The sequence below is a fragment of the Amblyomma mixtum genome, chromosome 8 (genome assembly GCF_055824585.1).
Source record: "Amblyomma mixtum isolate Tamu chromosome 8, ASM5582458v1, whole genome shotgun sequence".
NCBI lineage: Eukaryota > Metazoa > Arthropoda > Arachnida > Ixodida > Ixodidae > Amblyomma > Amblyomma mixtum.
In genome coordinates, this window is record NC_143019.1 from 107,160,032 (window position 1) to 107,187,916 (window position 27,885).

Sequence of the window (27,885 nt, forward strand, 5' to 3'; positions counted from 1 at the left end):
GGTAAAGCGTCTAATGTGAACTGAGGTAGTGCAGTGCCAGCGATTATAAGAAGCCATCTGCCATCGCAAGTCTCAATGCATGCATGTGCACAGCGTATGTATACGTGCCTGGGTGACTCCGTGAGTAACCCCATATATAAAGCTAAAACATAACCACGTTTTTTTCTTTTATAGTTTCTTCTCTAAAACAAAGCTATGAGAGAGGTCTGCGCAGAACCGCTGATGAGCTGCGCCGTGACGTGCGCAGAGCACCTTGAGCTGACAGGCGGTGAACTTCCGAGCATGAAAGCACACACAACACAACCACGGTACTGAACACACCGCACAATCTGTCAGTATGCACCAATTGTGCAGAAAATACTTGGAATATGTTGCGGTAATTACTCTCATGCACTATTGCTGGCTGCCGCCTAATGCTCGTGGCGCAACTCTTTCTTGGGCACTAACTTGATTACACAAAAGTTTTCAGTTTTGAAGATCGGATACTTATATGTAAAAACTTCAGTTATACGGCGGTAAAGGTAAAAGTAAAATATTGAATTGACATTTGTGATTATTCTGGTAGCCTTAGAGTGAAGAGGTGGTCTGCGCTCGGAGCAAACTATTCGAAACTTGCGATGTCGGTTTGCAGAGGAAGAAAAAGAGCACAGGGACAGCACTGACGAGCGCATGTAGCATAAGGCACAAACTCATCCCTATCTAGATCAGGCTAGCTACACCCACTGCAGGGCAAAGGCTTCCGCATTATCTCCCCCATTTAATCTTGTTCTATGCCAGCTGTGTCCACCTTATCCTCCCAAACTTCCTAATATCACTTCCCGCCTGACATTCCGTCGCCCCTTGCTACACTTCTGTTCTCTAGGAATCCGCTACTAATATCGGTTATCTTGGTTTCGCATTAAATAGCCTCCCACGTCCATTTGTTGTCGATTTCGACTAGCATGTCATTAACTTGCGTTTGTCCCTTACTCATTCTCCTCTCCGCAGTTCAGTTCAGTCCAGTTCTGTTTATTTCAGTCATGTACAATGGCTCAGGAGAAAGGAAAAAGCCGCGCACGCGGCTTCACAAAGCTCCCACTTCCCGAAGCGGTTCGACATGGCGATGGCACATACTAGCAAAAAAAAATAAAACAATAAAATGCGTAAAACAACAAATATGCAAAATATCTTCATAATGGATCATCAGCACAGTCTCTGCCCTCTTACACACTGGCAAAGGATAGCAGATGAAACAGATAACATGGATAATTTGTATATTTACTATTGTATAATGCTTATTGTTTTGTAGAAATATATTTCGGATACTGCTGTACGAAACGGGGAGAATGAACGGATTAGTAAAAGTTTGTCTGTTCAGGAACGCCCATAATACATATTTTAGTGTTTGAAGTCCGTCATTTGTGCGTGGACAAGGTACATACCGGTATTCATAGAGTCTTGTATTATGAAGAACAGCATCTTCCCGTAGATTAGCAATGTCAGTTAAAAATGTAGCGTCACTGTGTACTGGAGATTTATACAGCTCAATCATACGATACTGATGGATGACCCTCGCGTCTATAATGCGGTGTTAAAGAACTTGTAGGTTCTAAATATGTAGCACCTTCTACTGCTCTCACTGCATTCGTTTTGTAATATTAAAACCTTCTGAATATTACTTTGCGTCATTGTACCCTAAACCAAATGACAATATTTATCATGAGAGTCACACAGTGCATGATAGACTACAAGTTTTCTCCTAGCTGGTATCATGCACTTTAACCTTCTGAGTATGAACAACGCGAGCCAGTTTACCCTCCATTAGCTCGGTGTGGTTATTACATAACATAAATTCATTAAATTCAACACCAAGTATTTTTACATTACTTATTTCTATCGTATTACCATCCAAGACTAAATGTATATGTGCAACCCATCTCACATTTTGGCTCTAAAAATGTCGCCTTCATTTTACGTGTGTTTATTAGTAAGGACTTTTTTTCACACCACGAGTTCAGTTTACCCAGCACGCTGTTGGCCTTTTCGACTATCTTATTAGCGTTGGTACCCAACAAAAATAAAGTTGTGTCGTCAGCTTAAATTACATATGCTGTTTCGGAGTCAATCTGTACTAAATCAATCCGTAAATTGAATGAGAGGCCAAGGATACTTCCTTGAGGTGCACCATACTTTATTTTATTATAAGTTGAATGGTGATTATCTATCGAAACATATCGGTCAGATAAGTAGCCGATGATGATATATCGGTCAGTTAAAAAGCTGAGTTGAATATGAGGACTCTCGCGATTAATCCTCTCAAAGGCTTTGGACAAATATAAATATTCCCAGAGTTATTTGTTTATATTCTATGTTGTTTAGGATTATTTCTTTTTGCTACAGGAGAGCCATTTCCTTTGAGGACTGAGGTCTAAATCCATACTGTTTCACTGTTTTCCCATTGTATTTGTTGAGAAAATTAGACAGACGTAAATGCATTATTTTTTTTTTCAAACCTCTTACAAAAATAGCCAATATAGATACTTGCTTGTAAATACAGAGATTGTTTCCTGAACCTCTTTTATAAAGAATCACTACTTTCACTATTTTCACGGGTGAAGAGAAAACGCCTGCAGTTAGAGACGAGTTATAGATATAAGTTAAAATCAAGCAAATAATGTTAGACATGCATAACAGGTTTCATTTTCAGTTCAAAAGCGTCTTCACTGTTCGTAATGTTCGTGCCTTTGCATATATTAAGCACCTCATTTTCATGACATGTTAGAAAAATACTTTTCCTGGTCAAATGTTTAGGGGAATCCCCCAAGGTGGAGTAGATTTGTAATTAGGGAGTAATTACTCATTGGCATCCACCCGAGCTCAGGCATACGGCTACAAAGGAAAGATATACAGCTTTCTCAGAAACTTCGTTGTTAAAGAAAAATTCGTCCTGGTCCGGGGTTCAAACCCAGGACCACCGCTTCACCGGAGCAGTCGCTCTACCAATTCAGCTAACCAGGACGGCAAGCTTATGGTAGGGCGAGAGCGAATTGATCAATAACTCTAAGTGGGAACTGTGTTGGTCAAATGTTTAGGCAAATCCCCCAAGGTTTAGGGGAATCCCCCAAGGGGAATGCCCAATGAGTAATTACTCCCTTATTACAAATCTACCCCACCTACTCCAAATGTTTAGGGTAATCCCCCAAGGGGAATCCCCCAATGAGTAATTACTCCCTTATTACAAATCTACTCCACCTTGAAACACAGTTCCCACTCTCGTGGTCCGGATATGTGGTCACTACCTGCCCTAAGTAAATGTGTTATCTTACCACTTCCACACCTCGCTATCAGTTGGAAACTGCTGTTTCCTTCGGAGACTGTTTCCGAAACTTTTCAGTTTCCTACAGATTAATTTTTGGATGCACCACTCTGTTTTGGCTGCCTAGTTTCTCGATCATGCTTAGCAGTTCGTTCTTTGAATTACTTTTGCAAGGACATGACATTAGTGAATCGGAGATTACTAAAATGTTATCCATAACCTTTACCTCCAATGCTTTCCAGTCGAGTCGTCTGATTAACTCCTTTAAATAGAGGACGAGTAGTACCAGAGAGCTCGTGTCTCGCTGTGTGACACCCTTCCTTATTGGCATTTTAACACCTTCCCTGTCAATGACTGTAGTAGCTGCGCAACTGCTATAGATGTTTTCCTGAACCTTTACATACCCTTATTCTACATCGTGGTTATGCAATGCCTGCATAACTGCTGAGGTTCGCCTGTGTCAAACACTTTCTCGTAATTTATGAAAGCTATATACAGAACTTATGTCCAGCGCTTTTCCCTATCACTTCACTGACGGTGTGAATATGGTCTATAGTCCATTAGACATTTCGTAAGCCAGCTTGATCCTTTGATGCGTGAGAGCCTAAGATTAATCTAATTCGATTACCGATAACCTTAGTAAACATGTAAAAAACGGACAGTAGCTAATGGGTCGGTAATTTTTCAAACCTTTCACGACCACTTTCTTATATATGTATCAGGATAACGTTAGCGATCTTCCAATATTCGGTATACTCGAGGCCACGAGGCACTGCGTATACAGGATCGGCAAGTATTTGTAGCACAATGTCCCCACCGCCCTTCAACAGATCTGCAGACACTTCAACCACACCGATCGCTTTCCCTCTTTGAATTCTTTCTAAGGCTTTCTACACTCTCTTTACAGACAGCGTGTCCAGTTCGAGCACACCGCTGGCTTCATCATTATTATCCTGATTATTTTAGCTACTGTAAAGATCTGTGTAGAACACTAACTGTTTTGGTACTTACATTGCCCTGCATTTTTCTCATGTGTTTTTTGCCAAGGACTAATATCCGCTTGACCGCTTTCAGTCTGCCTCCCTTCTTGAGATGCTGCTTGATCCTCGGTGTATTAAATTCTCTATTTCTATTACCTTGCGCTCATCGATTTCCTTTAGAATTTGTGCCGTCCCTTACCTATCTATACTGATTAAGGCTTTCTTGCTTTGCCGTTTCTTAATCAGGTGTTTCGGCTTCTAGGAGGGCTTAGCAAAATCCAGTCTAACTATCCTACCGTCTACTCCTACTGCGTACTCTGTCATGGTAGCTGTGAGATTATCATATATTTTCCTAATAGCAAGTTATATTCCTTCGTTAAAGCAGAATATATGTTCTTGACTGAGGTCCTAAATTCCAGTACTTTCCCCTTTGCCGCCAGGTTCTAGATCATCTTCATCCTTACTAGCTTCCAACGGTTCCTGGTCTAATGTAATCTAATTCAAGGCATCACTGTTCAATGGTCACTACTTCACACGTTACCGAGTACCACAACATCCTCTACTAGCAGGATGCGTACAATATAAAGTCCATTTAGTTTTTTCGCGACTAGGGCTCTTCCAAGTTCACTTGCGATTCTCCAGTTTGCGGAAGAAGGTATTCATGATACCTATATTATTCGGGTCTGCGAACTCTGCTAGTAAATTCACTATGCTCTATGTAGAAAAAAATGCTGTAGCCCTCTCTGCCCATGATGTCATTATACTGCATTTTACTCTATTCATAACTGATTCTACGCGTTCGTAGAACATTTGGACTCTCTCTTCATCATGATTCCACGTAGGTGCGTATTCCTGTGTAACTTTGAATTTGTATTTGTTATTAGGCTTTATTAAGATAAAGACAACTGCCACTCTCTAGTTATAACTGTAGAATTTGCATGTGTTGAACGCTATATAATATCATAAGAAATCCCACACTATCTCTGACCAGTCCACTAAACGAAGATAGCGTAGTATGTTCCTGCTGTTAAGCGCTGTTTCACCCATCCTTCTTACCACACTAACCACTGTGACATTCCATTTGATAGCATGTAATACACTATAGTAATACCCGTGTATTTCAGGAACACGCGGGCATTACCAGATGGACCACAGACGAACACACAAAGAGAAACTGTGTGGGAATTCATTGTACCTGGAATATCGCTGAAATGACTTAATGCAAGGATGCAGCAAGCAGGCCTTATGCGGCATGCGCTGTAAGGCCTTGGCGCTAAAGCTACTTCGAGGTGCACTGAAGAGGAATCTGAACTCGCATTTTTACCGTTGGAACTCCACCTACACGTTCCAAGCGTTCTTAGAAACTTCGAATTATTGCCTTGTGCGGCCGATTTCCCTAATTTAAATCGAATTAACGTCGGGCTACCGCCTTTTTTTTAATTCCCCACAGACAGAGGGAGGAGTCGACCAACCTTTCACCCAGTCCGGTGGCGGCTTGCCACTCTGCCATCGCCGGAGTGATACGTAGTGATTGGCGAAAGAAAAGAGTCCACGCGTATTTTTATTTCCGTCGGCCTAATCTGCAGCTATGTAGTCTCTGAATAGACCTATTTATTCACAGAAACCTAAAAGAAACCAAATAAAAGCGAAAGCAAAGTCGCCACGCGACTGCCTGAAAGGCACTCCATGAGTTGGTCGACTCCTCCCACCGTACGCGGGGAATTAAAAAAAAAGGCGGGAGCTGGACGTTAATTCGATTTAATTAAGAAAATCGGCCGCACAGGGCAATAAATCGAAGTTTCTAAGAATGCTGGGAACGTGTAGATCGAGTTCCCGCGGCAAAAAGACGAGTTCAGATTCCTCTTCAGTGCACCTTTAACCTCAGCATCGGTGGTTGGCACCCGATGATTTCAACCCGCATCCGTTTTCGTTGTGCCTTCGGTGACACGCACTGCTGCTGATACGTGTTCACATTGCATTCTCCTCTGCACCATGCCAGGCGTTTTGATCAGCTTCCTGCTCTCCCCTCCCGTTTTGAGCGTATCCGAAACTCGTGCTGATAAGCAGGGTCTGTTATGGGCGGCGGCTGCAGGGCGGCAAGCCCGGAGGGAGTTACACGCACCAGCAGCAAAAAAAGAGAAAATGACCAGCTGGCTGGCGCCTAGCACGAATCAATCAACAGAGCGTTAACCACCCCTCGATGTGTTGCATGCATTCACCATAATCATCCTGACTACGCCCACTGCAGGGAAAAGGCCTCTCTCATATCTTTCCAATTAACCCTGTCCTGTGCCAGCTGCGGCCACCCTATCCCCACAATCTTCCTAATCTCATTCGCCCAGCTGACTTTCTGTCGCCTCCTGCTACGCTTGCCTTCTCTTGAAATCCACTCCGTTACTCTTAAGAACCATCTGTTATCTTGCCTTGGCACTACATGCCCTGCCCAAGCACATTTCTTCCCCTTGATTTCGACTAGAATGTCATTACCTGCATTTGTTCCCTGACCCTCTTTGCCCTCGTCCAGTCTCTTAAAGTTACACCTGCCATTTTCCTCTCTATAGCTCGCTGAGTGGTCCTCAATTAAAGTCGACCCATTTTTGTTAACCTCCACGTTTCTGCCCCATAGGTCATTACCGGTAAGAGACAGCTGTTACGTACTGTTGTTAAATAGGTTACTGGTGAATATCAAATGGAGGGACTGTCTCACGCTCACAAGTGCCTTTGTTCGACCTTAGAGTAGCACCGTGCCCACCCCTGATTTGTTCATTCTCCCGAAGCGCACCTTCCCTAGCGTTGTCTCTCCTCTACGGACTCCACCAAAGCAGTCATGGCGCTTCAGATACAAGCTGCTGTCGGTCTAAGAGGCAGTGAACGTTATAATGATTGGTTTGTATGGTTAGATGTCATCGTCCTCTTTTTGTTTTGGTCAAAAAGCTGACGTAATGAGTCCGACATCATCATATTTGCCAAATTGTGTGATGGTGCTCTTCGGTAATAGTTTTCAGAAACAAATCCTACACAACCGGCTGGGTGCATCCTCTGCAACTGTCATCAGCCTATAAACAGCATGGTTACAAAACACTGTGACCCTGTGCATTATTATTCAGCAGGCGATGTATGCGATAAGTGACAAAGAGGGCAACGTTATTGGCAATGTGGATAAGATAGTTAAAGAAGCCGAAGAGTTTTGCACAAATCTACGCTGTAGCGATTCCGATCAGAATGTTACTGAGAGAGGCATTAGAGCACAGCAATGATACATCCCGCCAGTAAAGAAGGAGGAAGTAAAGAAAGCCTTAGGAACAATGCAGAAGAGGAAAGCAGCTGGTGAAGATCAGATAACAGCAGATTTGTTGAAGGATGGAGGATAGATTGCGCTCGAAAACCTAGACACTCTGTATACGCTATGCCTTGTGACCTCGAGCGCACCTAGAGCTTGGAGAAACGCTAACATTATCTTAATTCATAAGAAAGGAGACGTAAAGGGCTTGAACAATTGCAGACCGATCAGCTTATTGTCCGTTGCCTACAAGGTATTTACTAAGGTAATTCCTAATAGGGTCAGCAGAACCTTAGACTTCAATCAGCCAAATGACCAGGCAGGCTTTCAAAAAAGATACTCGACAATAGACCATATTCACGCAATCAATCAGGTGATTGCGCAGAAATGCGCAGAATATAACTAGCCCCCATATATAGCGTTCATTGGTTACGAAAAAGCATTCGACTCAGTAGAAACCTCAGTAGGCATGCAGTCATTGCGGAATCAGGGTGTAGAAGAGTGTTATGGGGAAATATTGGAAGATATTTATAACGATTAAACAGCTACCATAGTTCTCCATAAACTCAGCAATAAAATTCCAATAAGGAAAGGTGTCAGGCAGCGAGAGACGATCGCGCCTATTCTATTCACTGCCTGTTTGCAGGAGGTATTTCGGGGCCTGAAATGGGAACAGTGGGGGATGCGAGTAAATGGAGAATACCTAAGTAATTTGCGATTCGCTGATGACATTGCCTTGCTAACTCACTCAGGGCATTAACTGCAAAGCATGATCAATGAATTAGACAGGCAGAGCAGAACGGTGGGGCTAAGAATTAACATGCATCAAACCAAAGTAACGTTCAACAGCCTAGCAAGGGAACAGCAGTTCGGAATTGGTAGCCAGGTGCAGGAAGTAGTAAGAGAATATGTCTACTTAAGGCAGGTAGTGACCGCAGATCCGGATCATGAGAGGGAAATAACTGGAAGAATAAGAATGGGGTGGAGCGCATATGGCAGGTTCTCTCAGATCATGAATGGCAGTTTACCAATATCCCTCAAGAGAAAAGTATACAACAGCTGTATCTTACCTGTACTCACCTATGGGGCAGAAACGTGGAGGATAACAAAGAGGGTTCAGCTTAAGTTAAGGACATCGAAGCGAGCTATGTATAGGTGTAACGTTAAGAGGTCGGAAGCGCGCGGAGTGGGTGAGAGAAGAAACGCACGTTAAGGATATCCTAATTGAAATCAAGACGAAGAAGTGGGCTTAGGCAGGGCATGTAATGCGAAGGCGAGATAACCGCTGATCCTTAGGGGTAACAGAGTGGATTCCAAGAGAAGGCAAGCGTAGCAAGGGGGCGGCAGAAAGTTAGGTGGGCGGATGAGATTAAGAAATTTGCTGCAATACGGTGGCCGCAACTGGCGAAGGACAGGATTAATTGGAGCGACATGGGAAAGGCATTTGCCGTGCCTTTGCATAACATACCACTGCTATGTTATGCAAACAGTTAGGTAAGCATGCTATGTAATCTTTGACATTAGAAACCAGACATGAACTGGTGGGCAAGTTGCTAAGACATAATTCTTCGTGAACCAACGCGAAGACGCGAAGCCTAAAGGTGCAGAGAGGACAAGACATAGCGCTTAACTAACAAGTTCCGTGCTATTGCTTAGTTCTTAGTTCAGTGCTTTGCCCTATCCCTTCTTCTCCTTTTGGCATTGTGACGTTGCGCTGGTTCACAAACAGTTTTGAGTAATGTCGCAGTGCAGGACTCTGGAAGAATGAGGACCTTGTGTGGTCATTTGAAGCGTTAGTAAAGCTTACTTAGTTATTTAAACCCCACTGGCATCGCACAGTATATGAGCATGCCTCCACGGAAGAGCAGTGACAGCGGCCGTAATTCTATCCCGCCACCTTGGGATCAGTAGCCGGACCGTGTAGCCAGTGAGAAACAGTGGCGGGTACCAAAAGAGGCCAAGCAGGTGGCGTCTCTAACAGTTATTGCCTGTGCACATTCGTCCATCAGAGCTTTACAACATAGCGTTGCGGATGACGTCGGAAGTCGCACTGGGAGCACTGGATATTCCCGCCGCTGTCGGTAGCCATGTGCAGTCATGCACACAACGGTCTGCAGCGTGTTGGGCATCTATGGCAATCATCGCTGCCGGGTGGGCCCGGTACTGCTTTTAAAGACATGAGATGTTACTCACGAACTCATGGAATGTGCATGCATTAGAAGGTCAAGTTCCGTGCACTTCGCCATTAATGTACACTCCGGTGCGCCGTTCGAACACTCTTGACAGGTGCATGCATGGCTGTACACGTGTATGCCGTTTATTCGTCTACAAAGTCCGAAGTTTCCTTTGCATAAGGAAGCCAGTAGATGACTCTAAGGTATTCTTTGTGTGCCTTCGATAAGTAGTGGTGATATGCAGGCATTTGCTGATCTACTCGGCATGTCGTTCATCGAAACAAGCGCCAAGGACGGCACCAACGTGGAAAAGCTGTTCCTGGCGGTAGCGGCTGAATTGAAGAGGCGCGAAGACTTGCTCACACGCCAATGCGATCCTCCAGTGCTGGTCAAGTCAGACAGCGATCCTCTAGCGCTGGTCAAGTCAGAAAGTTGTTCTGTTCAGTGACTCGGTCGACAGAACCCTTCTTACGCCACAGCCAGCTGCCTTTTTGGAATAAAAAGAAGTATGAAAGTTTGTTGGTGTAATTGTCAAGACAAATGACATTCAGAAAATGCTCATGGTTACCGGTTATCACACCATGAGGGGGTGCAAATTCACGGCAGCATCCATTGTACGTACTATCACGATGGAAAAAAAAGCGTTAAAAATGCAGCTCTTACGTGCTCCACTGTTCGCATGCCTTTTGACCGCGCTTTTGCCTGGTTGGAAAAAAAGACGTTAGAGTTGTCCTATAATACATCACAGATGACTCTAGCATCGTTTTGCTACCACCAAAGTAAAAGCGTCATTAAAAGAAATGTGAACAGCAGGGCCTGCATTCTCCACTGTGCTCGCATATCTTTCCATCGCCCCTGTACTTGAATAAAAACACAGATGGTTTTATACGCATCAATAAAAGCACCGGTTTGAAGCATCATCTCGTATTTACGGCTTCTGTGTGGCTTCGTACTAGCGGTTTCTTATGAGTTTGCTATTTGCCGCTGGACATTTTTTTAATTCCGCCTTGATTTTTTTTAAAAAATCTTCTTCAGCGAAGTTTAAGTTAAATCTGTAAACCAGCTTGTGACACTTCGCAGCGAAAGTTTGATTACGTCATAACTCAGGTTAGCACGCACAACTGCCATTAGACTTTTAGTTTTTTGGCTTTGATAGTTAGTTGCTGTTCCGAGATTGATGGGAGCTGACAGACTTTGATAAGCAGAGCAGCTGCTTAAGGAAGGTTGTTGCTTTATTGATTCATTGAGGTCACAGGTGTTGTTGAGCTAGCGGAGTCGTCTCAACCCTGCGTATCGGGACACAAATACTGATAAAATCTCCATATTATTAATATTATTCTGTTCATACGATAAGCTCGACCTAAGGAATCATTATGCACGCATGGTGGCAAGGCTGCGTCATCTGATATTTAGTCCCTCTTTCCAATATCCTGCAGTTGCTTTTTTTTCATATTTTGTTTTCCCCTGCGCATTGCCTGTAATGTGCTTTCATGTGCTCTTCATTCCATCCGAAATATCCACATTACTGGCACCACTACCCTTCTCCCTCGTGCCTGATTATATAGTAACTGTTAAAAATGTTACTCAACACCTGTGACTCTATCTTGATAACAAGAGGCCCGATGAGTAGCCTAGGTTTGCCGTGCCTGTAATTGCGTCAAAAAATTGTTCGCATGTGCTTACTTCATAAAACCTACTACCACCAGTTTTTACACAGCCGATTTACCGTGTTGCCTTTAGCTACCACTCTTCACGTGTTATCACAAGCACAAAGCCGCTCTTGCTGACTGCGGCTCAAACAACTTTCATTATTAATTATTGTGAAACACACGAAAAGACTAACACTCTTCTCGCAGATATCGCATCTCTATAAGGTTAGAGTTTTTGGCAATCACTTCTGGCACTCGTTTGAGGGGTGATCTAAATGTTGTTCTATTGCTGTTTGCTTTTTTTCGCTATGATATAGCAAACTGCTCATTTCTGTATGTATTTTTGTAATCTATATGTTGCAGATTTTATGACTTATTTTTCTCCTTATAACTCACTCCCCTTGCAGTGCTTGGGCGATGGAGGACATTTTAACAAATAAATATCTATAAATAAACAGTGGAGTCGAAATGGCTAATGTTGTCATGGACTTACTTCGAAAAGACGTGAACCAAGGCACCTAGGCGCTTTATTGGAACATGGGAAGCAGCGTCTCGGAAAAACTATGGACACTACGCTGACTCTCCACTTTTTCTCAATACATGGTGTTCCACGGCCCAACTCAGAAGTAGACAAGGAATTGGGAAGACTCGGCTGCATCTGCTTTTCAAGGTATTCCGACAGGAGGAAAACGCCCTGGTCGTAGATGTCTAGAGATGCATCCATCCATGATTTGGTAACATCGCCAGGAGTATAAAAGATTGCCATGGTGGCCCACGGACAACAGCTGGTGGTTGCCTCCTTCAGTGCTCGGTTATACCAGCTTCTGGAAATTTCCAAGAACAGCGATTTCGTCACCTCTCGGCTGCTTGGCTATTAAGAGCTCAATATGCGCTTGTCTTTTGTGTAATGGCGAAGTAACGCCAATGAATTCGATTCAAAGCTAGGGGCGCAGCTGCTGAGCGCGTCGCTATGTTGACACAAATTCCCTTGCTATCGCAGCTTCTGATTTCCGCTGCGTAGTTGCTTAATGCTCTCAATAGACAACTGTCACTGTTGCGCCATTGTTGCTTAGGTGTTTCAGTAAATGCGATACCGCTGTTTTGTGTCCTTTCTCCGTACGTTTTTCTTTCTACAACTTTTTTCAACCATGTTCAACCGCCAAGATGAAGACAATTGGCCCAGCAAAAACGAAGACTAGTCAAACAAGATAGTGCGTTGCTAAATGTGGTGCTTTTATAATCGAAAAAGTACCCACAAAGTGGTAGCCGAGGACCGCGCGACAGTCCATTTTAGAGGTAAATTTCAGTGATATGGCGTGCTTTTAGACGAGGGTCTGTAAGGGTATCGCATATACTCTGCTCTTCTCCCCAGTTATCATCATCAGTCTGACTACTGTTACGTTTCGAATTCCTCTGTGCATCGAGACTGCGGCGTTGAGATGGCCGTCCGCTGCCTGGGAAGGTTCATCACGGCCATCCAGTTGAGCCACAGCGGCATGGTATCGTGTGTCGGCGGCGACGGCGGTGCTCTGTGTGCTTCCCGGCAGATGTGGGAGAGGTTGTTTACAGCGAGGAACTCACGGTTCAGTAAATACTTTCCTCTTGTCTTGTGCAGAACCCTACTGCGAGTGAATCCTCGGCATTCCGTTGCGACGGAGAGCTGCGCTGTGCAAGTGTCTGACCTTCGCCACCACTTGGGGCCTCCTTCCATGATCGTCATCACTGCTGCAAGAACGGTCGGGACAGCATTTTGCCGGAAGGGGCGAAAGTGTGTGGGGGACGTCCTGGTGGGCGGTTCTCGAAGATTAGGCACGTGACCCAAACGACAGTAATTGGACGCTTTTATTTGAACTAAATTCCACAACCAGGGAACTAGGGCCAGGGAACCCCTTTAAAAGGAGCCACAGTGCTAATTTTTTAGGACCGAAATCTCATTGATCACCGCGTCAAAAAAAGTCTTTCTTAATTTTCTCTATTCCTCGACCCGTCTCTGCACCGGTGTTAACCGCGATGCCCAAGTGCCTGCAGCCCGACTTCTGACTTGGTTCATCGCTACCCGTTGAGTCCGCTAATGGAGCAGACACAACGCAACACTACACTCACTGCAGGGGAAAGGTCACTCCCATACCTCTCCAATTAACCCCGTCCTGTGCCAGCTGCACCAACCCTATCCTCCCAAACTTCTTAATCTCGTCCGCCCGCCTAACTTTCTGCTGGTCTATACTACGCCTGCCTTCTCTTGGAATACAGTCAGTTGCCTTTAACGACCACCAATCATCTCGCCTTCGCATTACTTGCCTTGCCCAAGACCATTTCTCCTCTTGATTTCGACTAGGATGTCGACTAGGATGACATGTCTTTTGAAACCAAGTCCGAAAGGTAGGAAGTTTTGCTAACCATATTCCGCTTAATCTTTCCCAGAATGCAATCGCCATCCTCGATATTACATGGCATAGCCTTGAGCGTGTTACTGCGTCAACTGGAGCATTAACAACCGGCCCCTTCATCCTGTACTGACCAAAGTTATTAATGCAGGTTCGACGAACCTGCATGAACGGGATTTCGGAGATCAGCCGTTCCTCAACCATATTTCACGGAAGGAAATTTGTACTTTTGGGGGGATTTACTTTACCATTACTAAATTACTAACAGAGTATAAAAGAATTTTTTGTTGTCTCAAGGAAACCTTACGTAGCAGCGAAGAGAGTATAAACGACTAAAGGAGATTATTTGCCTGAAGGGAGAACAGCAGTATTTGATGAATACAACAACTTTGATGATTGTCACAGGGAGCGCCATGTTACAAAGATGGATTTGGGGAGTTTTCCAGCAGTCTAAAGGTAACAAGGACCATATTGGTCACATCTTTGCTTTGTTACAGTGTACACACACAGTTTATTCCATTTAAATAGAGGGACGCCACACTAGAGATGAGCTGACGTTTGCAACATGAAAGCGAAGCACGCCTGGCCAGAAAGCTAGAGACATTCATGCAACTCAAGTGACATACAGTGCACGGAATACTAACGTGCGTCATTGGTGGATCATTTCATGCAAGAATTCTGTGGTGGTGGTGGTTGCCACGTACCTGAAAGCGTGTTTGAGGTTCCCACTGACCAAGGGTACCAGTCATACGCGTCTTCAGTTTTTACATCATCTATGCCAATTTAACCGATGTACGCCGGCGGCCTATGCTCCAGTGCTGCGTTTCTGCAGCAATATGTCGTCAACGCCAACGTGTATTCCTCTAGTGCCATGTTTCTGCCACAACGCTGTCCATGCTAACGCGTGCAGTGCAGATCTCTTTGTCACTAGCGGCAGTTAGCTCAAAGCCCAATATTAGTTCGGTAGTAGTATTAGTTGGTAAAGAACACGATGTACAACACACAGCGGTGGAGTGTGTGGCAGTTTTAATGGAGGCGTGTTCGGCTGCATATCCTTTCTCTACATAACGATGTAGAATAAATACAAAGAAAGAAAAATAGCGTAGCGCTTTCGCGCAGTGGCCAGCGAAACTGATCTGTTCGCGCTGCCGCGGGTTCGAATCCTATTCGCGGATATTTGATTTTTTTTATTTATTTTTTTTAGAATTGGCACAACACGCACTAACATCGCATGATCTTGCTCGAGGTTTACCCATGGGAATAGTTCTTTAAATCGTACTAATACATTTATTAGCACCGAAATAGGGGTCAACGTGAGGGGGCCCAGTTTACAGTTCATGGGGGGTGGGCCAATTAGGTGCGCCCTCGCGGTCGCTCTAGATAGCTTTGAGCCCTTGGGCCCCGGCGACCGTGGTGGCCCAGCGCACTAGACGGAATTAAGCCTACGACTGTGCCGCGCGGCCTCCCACTGCTCCGGAAGTTTGAGTCCCGCATATGGTGGCGCGATTTTTTAAGGCGAAATCCTTTAATGCCTTATCGTTGTTAGCAGTTGTTGTCAACAGAAATGTCACGCTTTTCAACTGGTCGATATGGTCGTGACGTCACAGTGCGCGAATTTCAAATGGCGACAACTGTACTGTACTGTCGAAAACCTCGGGCCTATTTCGCTTACATCTTGCATAGGAAAACTGATAGAGCACGTCATACTAGACAGACTCCAGTCTCATATGCACAAAGAGAATTTATATCCACACACTATGGTTGGCTTCAGACCCCATTTATCAACACAGGACACGATGCTCAGACTAGCAAACGAAGTCCTATCTCAGGAGCAAGAAAGGAGCACCAGGGCAATCCTAGCTCTAGATTTAACAAAAGCGTTTGATAACGTCAAACACAAAGCAATCCTAGAATCTCTTTCATCGTTGAATGTGGGCGAAAGAGCGTTTAACTACATCAAGAACTTTCTCTCCGATAGAACGGCTAAAATTCAAATTGGCGCAATCAAATCCGACACCTTCAGTTTAGGAGACAGAGGAACGCCGCAAGGATCGGTGCTCTCCCCCTTCTTATTAAATATAACCCTCATCAAAATGGCACACGCACTCGCAAAAATCTGAGACCTAGAACACTCTTTGTACGCGGATGATATCGCCCTTTGGACCACCAAGGGGAGTATCGCCACGATACAAGATACGCCACAACAAGCGGCAGATGTAGTAGTAGAGGAGGCACAAGTCGCGGGACTCGCGTGTTCCCCCCAAAAATCTGAAGTCGTAATCCTACACCCAAAGCGTCAAAGGAAAAATAAAGCGCCTGAGATCAAAATCTACGCGGAAGGGGCAGCCATCCCAAAAGTGGAAACACTAAGAATCTTGGGAATGCTGATACAGTCAAACCAAAAAAATGATGCACTAATTAAGAAACTGAGAAACACTGTCAACCAAATCTCCTTCCTCATCAGACGCATCGCGAATAGGCGAGGAGGAGTTAAAGAAGCCGAGACCAGGAGACTAATGCAAGCCTTCGATCTTAGCACAGTCAACTACACTACACCATACGTCACCCTCACAGTGAGAGAAAGAGACGACCTGGATTCTCTAATTAGACAGTCCTACAAAATTGCGCTCAACCTCCCTCGTCATACTCCAAATGAAAAACTATTACAGTTAGGAATTCATAACACCTTAGCGGAAATGATAGAAGCACACCTCACCGCACACTATGAAAGACTATCAGGCACTGAAACGGGACGTCTCATTCTTAAGAAAGCAGGAATACAATATAAAGGAATCCGTACACACACCTTGCCAATTCCAAGACACGTGCACGAACACTTAACAGTCCCTCTTCTGCCCAAAAACATGCATCCACACTACGATACGGACAGAAGAAAGGCTAGGGCACAAAAACTTCACGAAAGATTTTCAGTTTAGAAAGACACGGCGCACGAGGACGTGGCAGAACATGCGGACAGAGACGCCTTTCTCTGGCAGTTGTCGATCATCGAGGTTCTCCCCTTGCATCGGAGACAATAGATAAAACAAAATTTCTGAAGGAGGCCGAAGAAGCTGCCATAGCTTTAGCCATTACCTCCACCACTGCCAAATACATCATAAGTGACTCCAAAACAGCAGTTCGAAATTTTTCAAAAGGAAGGGCCCACTCAGCAGCCATCAAAATCTTACAAAAAATCTCCAATATCCGCCAGATAACATTGATCTGGGTCCCCGCCCATTCGGACCATCCTGGAAACGAGGCGGCGCTCCAATTTGCCCGAGGATTCGTGGTTAACCAGGAGGTACGCTACCCCAAGCTCAGGTCGGCCAAGGAGCTAATGACAACCTACAAAAAAATTACTACCCACTTTAAGAAAGAAAGACAGATCTCCCCAGAACCACATAAATCTCTGAGTAAAACACAAGTCAGTTGGTGGCAGCTCCAAACAGACACTTTCTTTAATCCCTACATGTACTCCATATGGTTCCCGGAGCACTACAGCCCCGTCTGTTCTCTCTGTGGGCACCAAAAGGCAGACACACCGCACATCCTATACTCCTGTACTCAAGACAAGCCATCGCACAGTCTGCAGCTCTCTACCCAATCTTAGTGGGAGGCCGCGCTGCTCAGCTCGGACCCGGAGGTTCAACTTCGAGTCACAGAGCGAGCCGAAGAGGTCGCCGAACGACATCGTCGGTCGGCCACCTGGCGTCCGGCCTAGAAGAGGAGCCCTCCGCGGGGAGGGGAACGTCACCCCAATCCGCGCCTAAGACCTTTTCTTTAATAAAATTTACCTCCTCCTAGTAACCATGCTACCAATTGAAGGGATTGTGTAGTGATGTTCCAGGTAAGTGGGACTAAGTTTAGTTAATTGCTTAATTAACCAATTAGCCTAATTAACCTATCTAGTCAGACCAGATAAATAAATAAAAATTACCGAAGACACTTTGGAAATTTTGAAGAGTGCTTGGCGAAAGCCTTGTGGTCAACCCACTGCCGCTTCCCCGAAACGCTTGGCGCATGGCAGTCTTGCCGCATGTGCGGTTTTTGTTATGCGAAGCATATTAACGTAGGTTTCGGGCCTTCGCGCGACGCGCGGCGGTGGCCACCATTGACCCTAAAGTGGGGTCACGTGACATGACGTCACGGGATGACGTCACACCGGCTGCAGATGGGGCCTCATATCGCGCCGTCGGTCGCCTCCCGGCGGTGGCCACCATTGACCTTGAAGTGAGATCACATGATGTGACGTCACGTGATGACGTCACACCGGCTGCAGATGGGGCGTCATATCGCGCGTCGGTGAGCCTCCACGTTCCGGTTCGCGCCGTCGCGCGCGACGCGGCGGCGGCGCCACCATCGCTGCATCACGTGATATGTGACGTCACGCCAGGGATGAAGCGGCGCGCGCCCGCCGTCGTGTCAGTCTCTGTGCCCGCAACCGCGCCAGAGTCTTTGCGCCGGGCGTGTATGCGGTCAAGATGCCTCCAAACGCTAAGGGCGTTAATAATAGGAATGCAAAACGAAGGATGCAGCGTGCTACGGAAACCGATGAAGAACGCGAAGAATAAGTGACGTGCAAACCAAGAGTCATGCATTTACGGACCATAAGAGTGTGTTTGTCGGGCTGCAAAGAATAAAGTACGACGATTAACCTAAAACCACGTCTCCGTTACTTAGCCCCATCCACACTGAGGCATCTGCTTAACATGCTTCGCATCCACTGGGCTTAACCTTGATAAGCTTCCAATTTTCTGTATTTGGCGACTGCGGTCGCTTTTTTTATTGTGATGTTTTAGAGCGCAGCTATTTGGCGCCCGTTTCGGGCGTCGCCATTGGCCATTCGGCGTTCATTATGTTCAGTAGCTTTGGTTTTGACGTTTTGCACTCTGGTCATTATAAGGAAAGGAAGTTCGCAAACTGGCTCCCGAGGTCAGTGGAGTTGATGCAGCCGTATGAGCCGTTGCCCAGCAACCGTCGCGGTGGACACTTGAACCGCACCATACAGGAAGGGAGGAAGTGGGAGTGAAAGAAGAAAAACAAAGAGGGGCCGTAGTGAAGAAAATGAAAATTCCATTTGAGGAAAGGAAATTACGCAGTAACTGTCTCGCATATCTCCTCGGACATCCGTCATCCATTTGTAGAGGAAGGGAGGAAGTGGGAGTGAAAGAAGCAAGCGAAAGAGGGGCCGTAATGAAGAAAATGAATTTGAGGAAAGGAAATTACTCAGGAGGTTGCGCCGCTGCTCGGAGGAGAGGCCTGTTCCAGGGCACGGATCGACACCACGAGCATGGGCCATTCAAGGCTTTCGCCTTAAAACCGAGTAGGAAATTGGTCGAGTTGGAGAATCGAACCAGCGTCTCAGGAATGCGAGACGAGCATGCTAACCACTCCGCCATGCCAGCTCCCATGCCATGCCAGCTCCGCCATGCCATGAACACAGGCGCGTATAGTGAATACGGTGTCTTCGTTCACCCCCACCTTCCTTTTTTCCTGTTACGGTGAGGTTCAGGCGTCCACCGAGATATGCGAGGCAGATACATTTCCTTTCATCAAAAAAAAAACAATATACCGACGAGCAAGGTGTAGAGCCGAACGAGCGATGGTGTCCAGTGGAATCCCTGGCAGCGTTCCAAGACGCTGTCGCGGTCCATTCTTAGAGGCGATGCTTAACAGAACCACACCTCAGTGACACAAGCAGCAACACCGCCCTTAAAGCTTTATTGACCGCACTTAAGGAGAACAAAGCGCCTCCTTGAATTTTCGCGCAGGTTTCCATAGCTGTGCGCGAAGTCCGCTTTGGGGTAAGTCGCAATTTGGTAGCCCCTCGCTGGGGTGAATTACTGAGTTGAGCAGGAAGGAGGAGGTAAACTTTATTAAAGAGGTCTTAGGCGCGGGTTGGGGTGGTGGTGGTGGTGGTGAAAACATTTATTCAGAACGGACAGGAGGTGCTTGGATCAGCCCGTAAGGGACCGATCCTTACCAACAGTAGGTGGAGGTCCCTAGTTTGGGACCCCAGTGGCGGTACCTGCCGCCCGGGCTCGCCCGACTAAGGTTTGTTGGGCCTGTAAGTCGTGGCAGCCGATCAGGGTCGCCTCCCAGTCCTCCCGGGTTGGGTTGGGGATGGGGGAATGGCAGGGTTTGAGGGGCAGGCCCACACCATGTGATAGGTGTCCGAAGACACCGCACTACAGTGCGGCCAGTTGCCGCCAAACAGCGGGTCGAAATGTTTTAGGGCTGCCGGGCACAGCAATGTATTGGTAAAGAGGCGGAGAAGGAGCCGCTCATCCGCCTTCTGAGGCCTTTACATGGGCTAGGGTAAAGGCGATGGCTATCTTGATAGTAGGTTGTGATATCTTTGAACGTATAGACCGGATAAAATCGGGTTCCTGATCAGGTGGGGAGGAGAAAACAGCCCGGTGAGAGAGCGCGAGGCTGGCTGCGTCTGCTGCCTCGTTTCCTGCAACCCCTGATGAGCAGGGGCCCATATAAGGTAACGGTGTGCGGGGTCCGTATCCCGTATGGAATTTTGGTATATTCGATACGCTAGGAAGGGAGTGCAGCCTTGTTCGACGTTCCGACAGGCCCCTCGCGAGTCGGTTATTATGTATTTTCAATTGGAATGTGAGGCCGCTAGAGCAATCGCGACCTCTTCTGCTTGTGTTGCACTGCGGGCTCTGAAAGTGAGGCCATTAACTGTGTTGCTGTTGTGAACTACCGCGGCCGTTTACCATCCCCCGTGGTGAGGGCCGGAGGCGTCCACGTAGCATACACCTGTTTTGTTGCCATAATATCGGGCTAGCGCTTCCGCTCGTGCCAGGCGCCGACCATTATGGTCTTCATGTAACATGTTTGCTGCAAGAGGCCGCACGTGGAGGGCACGTCTCCACAGTTCCGGGATGCGAAACCTGTCTTCCATTGGAGGGGTGTGTTGGATATGGAGTCGAGCAAGAAGGCGGAGACCCGACTCCGTTAGCGACAAGCGCCTGTAGTGGTTTGTAAGGTGTGCCTCCCGGAGCTCCCGGAAAGTATCTACCACCTCAAGGGCCATAAGCCGGCTGTTTGAAGTAGTGACGGAGAGGTCAAGGGCACGCTTAACAATTTTGCGAAGGAGGACCTCAAGGGCGTCCTCCTCTTGTTTCCGTAGGTGGAGATAAGGAGTCGAATAGAGAATTCGACTAGTTACGAAGGCGTTTGCCAGCCGCAAAGCATCCTTACTTCGTAACCCTCCGCGTTTGTTGGAAACCCGGCGGACCATGCGGCCCACCTGGTCCCCCGCCTTACGGAGTTTGGCCAATGTAGTGTCTGGCCGCCCTTGTTTGTGGATACAGAGTCCGAGTACCCATATCTCATCACTTTCGCGTATGGCACCACTCTCAACAGAAAGAGATATTTTAGTTGTGCACTTCGGTGAGGGGCGGAGGTGCACAAATTCCGATTTTTGAGGGGAACACTGAAGACCGCAGCGGCGGGTGTAGCAGTCTACTATCGTCGCCGCTGTTTGCAGGCTGGTTTAAATGTCCCCTGTGCTGCCTTGCGTGGCCCACAGAGTGATGTCATCGGCGTACAGGGCGTGCTGCATGCCGGCGACACCACTCAGCTGAGCCGTCAGGTGCATCATGGCCAGATTGAAGAGCAGCGGGGAAAGTACCGCGCCTTGGGGGGTTCCTCGCGTGCCGAGTATGTAAGGACCATGCTCTCCATCTTGAATTCGACTGTAGGATTGACGATCCATTAAAACTTGCTTATGTATCGGAATGTGTTGACGCCACAGTCAGTGTGGCTTAGGTTAGTGAGTATGATCTCATGTGTTACATTGTCAAATGCCCCTTTAAGATCCAAGGCGAGTACTACCCGGTCATTATGGGGACATTCTAGGGGGTCAAGGACTTTCCGATTGAGTTGCAGGAGGACATCCTGTGCGGATCTGTGTGGGCGGAATCCGAACAAGGTGCTCGCAAAGACATGTTTGTGTTCAAGATATGTAGATAACCGATCCTGCACCATCGTCACCATTAGTTTGCCTGCACATGAGGTCAGAGAGATGGGGCGGAGGTTATCTGTGTCAATTGGTTTGCCAGCTTTAGGAATAAAAGTGACCAAAGCCGTTTTTCATTAGATTGGCAGGGGGGTGTCCCCGCGCCAAATCGCATTGACGTATTCCAGGAGGGACTGGTATGCCAAGTCGGGCAGGTTCGTCAAAAGCTTAACGGTGACCTTATCCCGTCCAGGCGCAGTGCCCCGCTTCATTTTGGCGAGAGCCGCCCGCAGATCATGGAGCTGGAAAGGTTGATCCAGCTCCGTGTTCTCTCTGCCTGCATAAGAGTACGCAGATCCACGGGGGTCTTGGGCTGTACACAGATACTGGTCCCGAAGTTTCTGTGACAGTTGACTCGTGTTCCCAGGAAAAGCGTGCATGGCTCGCTGCAAATGTTTTTGTGTTTCGGTTCGTGTTTGGATTAGGTCGATTAGGGCTTGAAAGAGACGCCACGTGTTTCAGCTGGACATTTGTTGTGCGTCCGTGTTGCATCTATCCACCAAGTTGGAGTCGGCGAGTTGGGCCGCGTACTCTGCAGCTTTCTGGGTAAGCTCGGCAATTCGAGTTTTTAAGCTTTCTATTGTGTTTCTGACGTCGCTACGGCGGAGAAGGCTGCGACGGGCTTCCCAGAGGTGTAGAAGGTGGTTATCCACGTCCGTGACCGCCTCTAAGAGCTGGATGTGTGTTTCATGCGAGGAAAGGTGTGTCAGCAGCTGTTGGGACCATGCTGGGTAGCCTTGCGCGGAAATGGGTGCTTTATCAAGTGAGTTAAAATTTTGCCTGAATTTCGTCCAATTTGGGGTACAGGCTTGTGTTCTGGGACGCTTGAGGGGGCGTGTGCGTAGTGTAGTGTTAAGGATGCAGTGGTCGCTACCGAGGGTCTCCTTGGTGTTGAGCCAGTTTGCGTGTCGTATGTTGTGAGTGAATGTTAAGTCCGGGCACGTATCCCGTGTCACGGAGTTTCCTAGCCGTGTTGGGTCGACGGGTTCCGTGTGGAGGCTGAGGCCTAACGCGGACGCAAGCTCCGCCAGCCTACATCCGCGCGACTCCTCGCGATACCCCCACTGCTGACTGGGAGCGCCCACAATCAGCAGGGGATCGCGACCCGTTGCTCTTACCGCGCGGCTAAAGAGGCCTGCAAAAGTCACTCGCTTGAGTTTGGGAGCGCAGTACACGTTGAGTATATGCAACGGCGGGTCCCTGCGGCGGAGTGGTAGGATGGTCACCATTACATAGGAAAACTCGAGCTGGAGGTCGAGATCCACTAAGTTGGCTGTGTAGGCTTTGTGAACGAGAAGACAAGACGCGGGATCCTGTTCGAACGTCGTGTAATTTGAAAGTGTGGCGCCCAGGCCTGGCTCCTGGAGGGCAACCAGGGCTGGTAGGGACTCGAAGGTTTCAAGGTACAGGCGGAAATTGGCCCGCTTAGTGTGGTTTTTAAAGCCTCTACAGTTCCATTGTGTTATGGAAGTTGATATGGCCGAATTGGAGATGACGGAAGTCCTTTGATTAAGGTGTCTCGCCATGATTTAATATTCTAGGGGGGGAGGAGGAGGGATTGGCTGCCCCAGAGCCAGCTACTTGCGCCATCAAGGGGGTGATGACGGAAGGAGCGGGGCAGCTGCCCTCATTGTCCGAATCAATAATCAGGCGGTTGAATTTTGAAGGACGGGATTCGTCCCTAATGGGCCCCGTCCGACGGAGGAGGCGGGGGTTGTCCAAGATGTGTTTTGATACTACGGCGGGGACGGAATATTTGACCTTGGTAAAGATCTGGTCCCTGGCGGTCTCGATCATAGATCGTAATTTAGAGGTTAAGCGCTCCTCCATCGCGGAGATGGCTGTCACGAGGGCAGGCGAGATCTCCGCGTCGCTCTCCATTGCGTGCGAGTTCTGCGGGCTCGGAGCGGCGGACGCCAATTTTGAATCTAAATTTTGAATTTTGTTGAGCAAAAGCTGATTCTGTGCCCGGAGGGCGTCGATCTGTTTTTTGTATCGCGTCGTGTGCGGAGACGGTTACGGGGGAGGGCGAGGGATGGGAGGAAGAGGAGGCGATCTCAGCCCAGCTGCTCACCTGTTTGTCGTGTTGAGACGCTGATGCCCGGGCGCCGCCAGCGCCATTTGTCTTGAGCGCCGGGAAGTGGCCAGCGTCGCTGCCGCTGGGCGGTGGCGGTGGGGGCGTAGTCTTGTTCGCGGGCGGTGACTTCACCGAGGATGAAGATGATGACGTTTTGTTGTCGATGCCGTCAGCCCCACGCGGCGTTCCGCCACCAGCACCTGAATTGGGATGACTTGGCTGCCGGCCAGGTCGCTGTTTTCCAGGAAGCTCTGGGCGCCTAGCCTTGCGGCCGGGCACCTAGAGCTGCCTGAATTTTCCCGTGCAGTCCCGGGAGTTGGTGGCGTGGGCTCTCCCAAAGACTGCACAGAACAGAGTGCACTCATGCGGTGTCTTCACCCCGTCGACGGTCGACACCGCATTGCCACAAAGGCCACACTTTTGATCCGGGCAGGGGCATGTGTCCGCTCGGTGTCCCACAGTGCCGCATCGCACGCAGGCCGGGACGGTTTTCTTATATGCACGCACAAGGGCGACTTGTGAGTTGTAGTGAACGTATCGCGGCACCACTTTGCCCACGAAGGTGAGCGCCGCGACGTCTGATTTTCCAAGCTTGCGGATATCGGCAAGCTCTCCAGCACGCCACTGCATCTTGTTTTGCGGGGACTCACTGGTCTCGTGCTTGGCCACGGTGATGACGCCGCGGCACACGTCGCCAGTGAGCTTCACCTGGCCGTACATGGAGAGCTGGCCTTTCGGTGTTGTTAGTTCGAAGCTCCGCAGTAGCTTGTCTGCGACGTGCGGCTCTCGGGTGCCTGCCACGGTCAGGTTTTGCTCCCAAGTGGGGAACAGGCTCAGCGATGCCGCGGCCTTGGCGCCCAGGTAGACCGCGAACGCTGTTGATAGACATCCTTCAGAGCGACAGTCACCCGGGGCTTCAGGATGATAACGATGTCTTCGGGATGAAGCCGCGGATGCGGCTTTGGTTTCCAAGCAGGTCCGGTCTTACTCTGGGGCCCACCTTGAAGCGCTGCAGCGCGCGCAGCAGCGTTGTGCCGTGTTGAGCGGCCTGCCGACGTGGCGTCCGCTTTCTTGGAGGTAGCGTTCCGCTTGCGGGAGCGGCGTTCCACTAGCTTGAATAACCAAGTTCTCGATGGGCGCAGAGTCCGGGCTATAAGGCCCTAGATTTGCTGGAACCTCGGACCAGGCCTTGGCGTCCGGGTCGTAGCCACGTTGTAGGTTTGGGAAAGCCATCTTTCCGCGGGTGGGCGACTCACTCACGGCCGGGTGCCGGCGTAGGCGTTAGGCCTAGCGCCACCACCACGATACCGAAGTGAAGATCGGCCCTAAAAGGTCTAAATTTTGCCCCACCTGTTTGCGAGAGGTATGCACAGGTAGCTGTCGACTTCGGGAAGCCAGACGCGGCTCTGTTGACGGGTTGCGGTCGAAGTTCCGTGGCTTCAGCCAAAAGTTGGCGGAGCCGATGCACTGATGTCCTCTGGCTCCGCGCACTCACAGCCGATCGCGGGTTGGGGTGATGCTCTCCTCCCGAGGTGGGCTCCTCTTTTAGAGCAGACGCCAGGTGGCCGACCGACGATGTCGTTCGGCGACCTCTTCGGCCCGCTCTGTGGCTCGGAGTTGAGCCTCCGGGTCTGAGCTGAGCAGTGCGGCCTCCCACTGAGATTGGCTAGAGAGCTGCAGACTCTGCGATGGTTTGTCTTGATTACATGAGTATAGGATGTGCGGTGTGTCTGCCTTTTGGTGCCCACAGAGAGGACACACTGGGAACCATACGGAGTACGTACATGTACGGATTAAAGAACGTGTCTGTTTGGAGCTGCCGACAACTGACTTCTGTTTTACTTAGAGATCTATGTTGTTCTGGGAAGATTTGTCTTTCTTTCTTGAAGTGGGTAGTTATTTCTTTGGAGGTTGTCAGTCGTTCCTTGGCCGACCTGAGCTTTGGGTAGCGCACCTCCCGGTTATGCGTAGGAAGGGTTTCGGTTTGAAGTTGGCGCGAAGTGACCTGCTCGGCTTAATTTAGAGTACGACGACGGGGAGGGCAGATTATAGCCGTGACTGCCGGTATTGAATTTTATGGTAGGTGAAGATATCTTCCTTGGCGCTGCGAACGCGGAATAGCCGCCGTCATCCCGGTTGACGACTGCTTGGGCGTATTTGTAGACGGTCGTGTCCCCCGGATGGTCAGAGTGCCCGAGAAAGCTGAGGAGGGTGATCTGTCGGGTGGGGGAGGGGGAATTGCGCAGAATACTGTAGGGAGGACGCATTAATATGCCTCGTTGAAAAATTCTGTACGGCTGATATTGAATCCGATAGGATATATGCGACCTTGTTTTGCACAATGGCTGAGGTTACCGTCTCCTCCGTCTTGACTGGGCGCTGGACATGGTGTATAGTGAGACTCATGCAGGCTTGCAGGTTTTCGTTCACGACTGGTATTGCATAGCCTTCCTAGTTGTATTCCGTAGCATCCATGTGCGCCAGTGGTTATATAGAAAAAACATATGTCGGAGCACCAGGAAATAGAAATTTCAAGTCATGATTTCGCAGTTGTAATCGGCAGGAAACTACGCGGACGAAGATTAGTCCACTCAAAATTCACAAGAGTACGAAGTGGCCCTAATACATAAAATGGAATCACCCATTTTATTCGCGAGAGAATAATAGGAACAAAGTGAAAGGAAAACATACTGTTAATGTGTTTTAAAGAGGCATCTGTCGGATGATATTGTAATTGCAGGGACAGACTAGAGTTAGGAGGACACATTGTAATCAGTTCTGAGCAGATGAGCATATGTCAACGAGGTTGTATAACTTCAGGAGGACGCATTGTGATCATTTATGAGCACAAGAGCATATGACAACGAGGGTGTGTAACTTCAGGAGAACACATTGTGATCATTTGTGAGCACTAGAGCATAGGACAACGAGGGTGTATAACTTTAGGAGGACACATTGTGATCATTTCTGAGCACAAGAGCATATGACGACGAGGGTGCATAACGTCAGGAGGATACATTGTGTTCATTTATGAGCACAAGATCATATAACAACGAGGGTTTGTAACTTCAGGAGAACACATTGTGATCATTTGTGAGCACAAGAGCATATGACAACGAGGGTGTATAACATTAGTAGGACAAATTGTGATCATTTATGAGCACAAGAGCATATGACAATGAGAGTGTGTAACTTCAGGAGAACACATTGTGATCATTTCTGAGCATATGAGCATCTGACAACCAGGGTGTACAACTTCAGGAGAGCATATTGTGATCATTTCTGAGCACATGAGCATATGACAACGAGGGTGTATAACATCAGATGAAAAAGGTGATTCTATTTGCTGTATCAGGGCCACTTCCTACTGTTGTGAATTTTGAGTGGACTGATCTTCGTCCGCGTAGGTTTGTCGATTGCAACTGCGGGGGGGGGGGGGGGGGGGGTAGATACGAATCGCTGGCCTGCACACTTTCAGGGACTGGGGACAATACAGGACAAGCCAGAAACCCCATAGGTCTTCGTGGAGAGTCCCTTATCACATGCATTTAGTACGCGTCTCCCTTCCACATAAGTACATTTTGGCTTTGGGGCACTTTAAGCTGATTCCGGCGTTCCGTGCAGCACTCAGGCTTTCGCCTTTCACTACTGTAGTCGCTAAACTTGCTCGTAATTTGCTTTCGCAACCTTCCGGGCTTAACCAAGCTAAGCCTCTGCCAATTTTTTTTTGCTGCAAGTAGTACGCGGTCTATTTATACAATTTCGCTAACACCATCTTGACGCGACCATTGAATGCTGCGTATCCGTATTAAGGGAAACGGCGTTACCTTTATAGTTTACAAATAGTTTATCTAGGTTTGCCATATGACTGTCGGGGCTTTGTGCGTTTGGCTAGGAGGCAATATTTCGCTGAGTGTTCAGTGGTCTTTTCTTTCTCTGCAGTGTTAAATCAGCTTTGATTTTTATCAGCGTTCTATGTGCCGGAAGGCTGACAGGGCATTGTCAGCG

At 48.0% G+C, this 27,885-nt stretch overlaps 1 protein-coding gene across 1 annotated transcript in view; it reads left to right on the forward strand.

The window, feature by feature from the left end:
• LOC149333824 (uncharacterized) overlaps positions 1–27,885 on the forward strand; it is a 176,444-nt gene that overhangs the window by 133,947 nt on the left and 14,612 nt on the right. The window contains exons 29-30 of the mRNA XM_089557809.1: positions 9,974–10,152; positions 12,994–13,165. Of these exons, the coding sequence (XP_089413935.1) occupies positions 9,974–10,152; positions 12,994–13,165 (351 nt within the window). The remainder of the gene's footprint in view (positions 1–9,973; positions 10,153–12,993; positions 13,166–27,885) is intronic.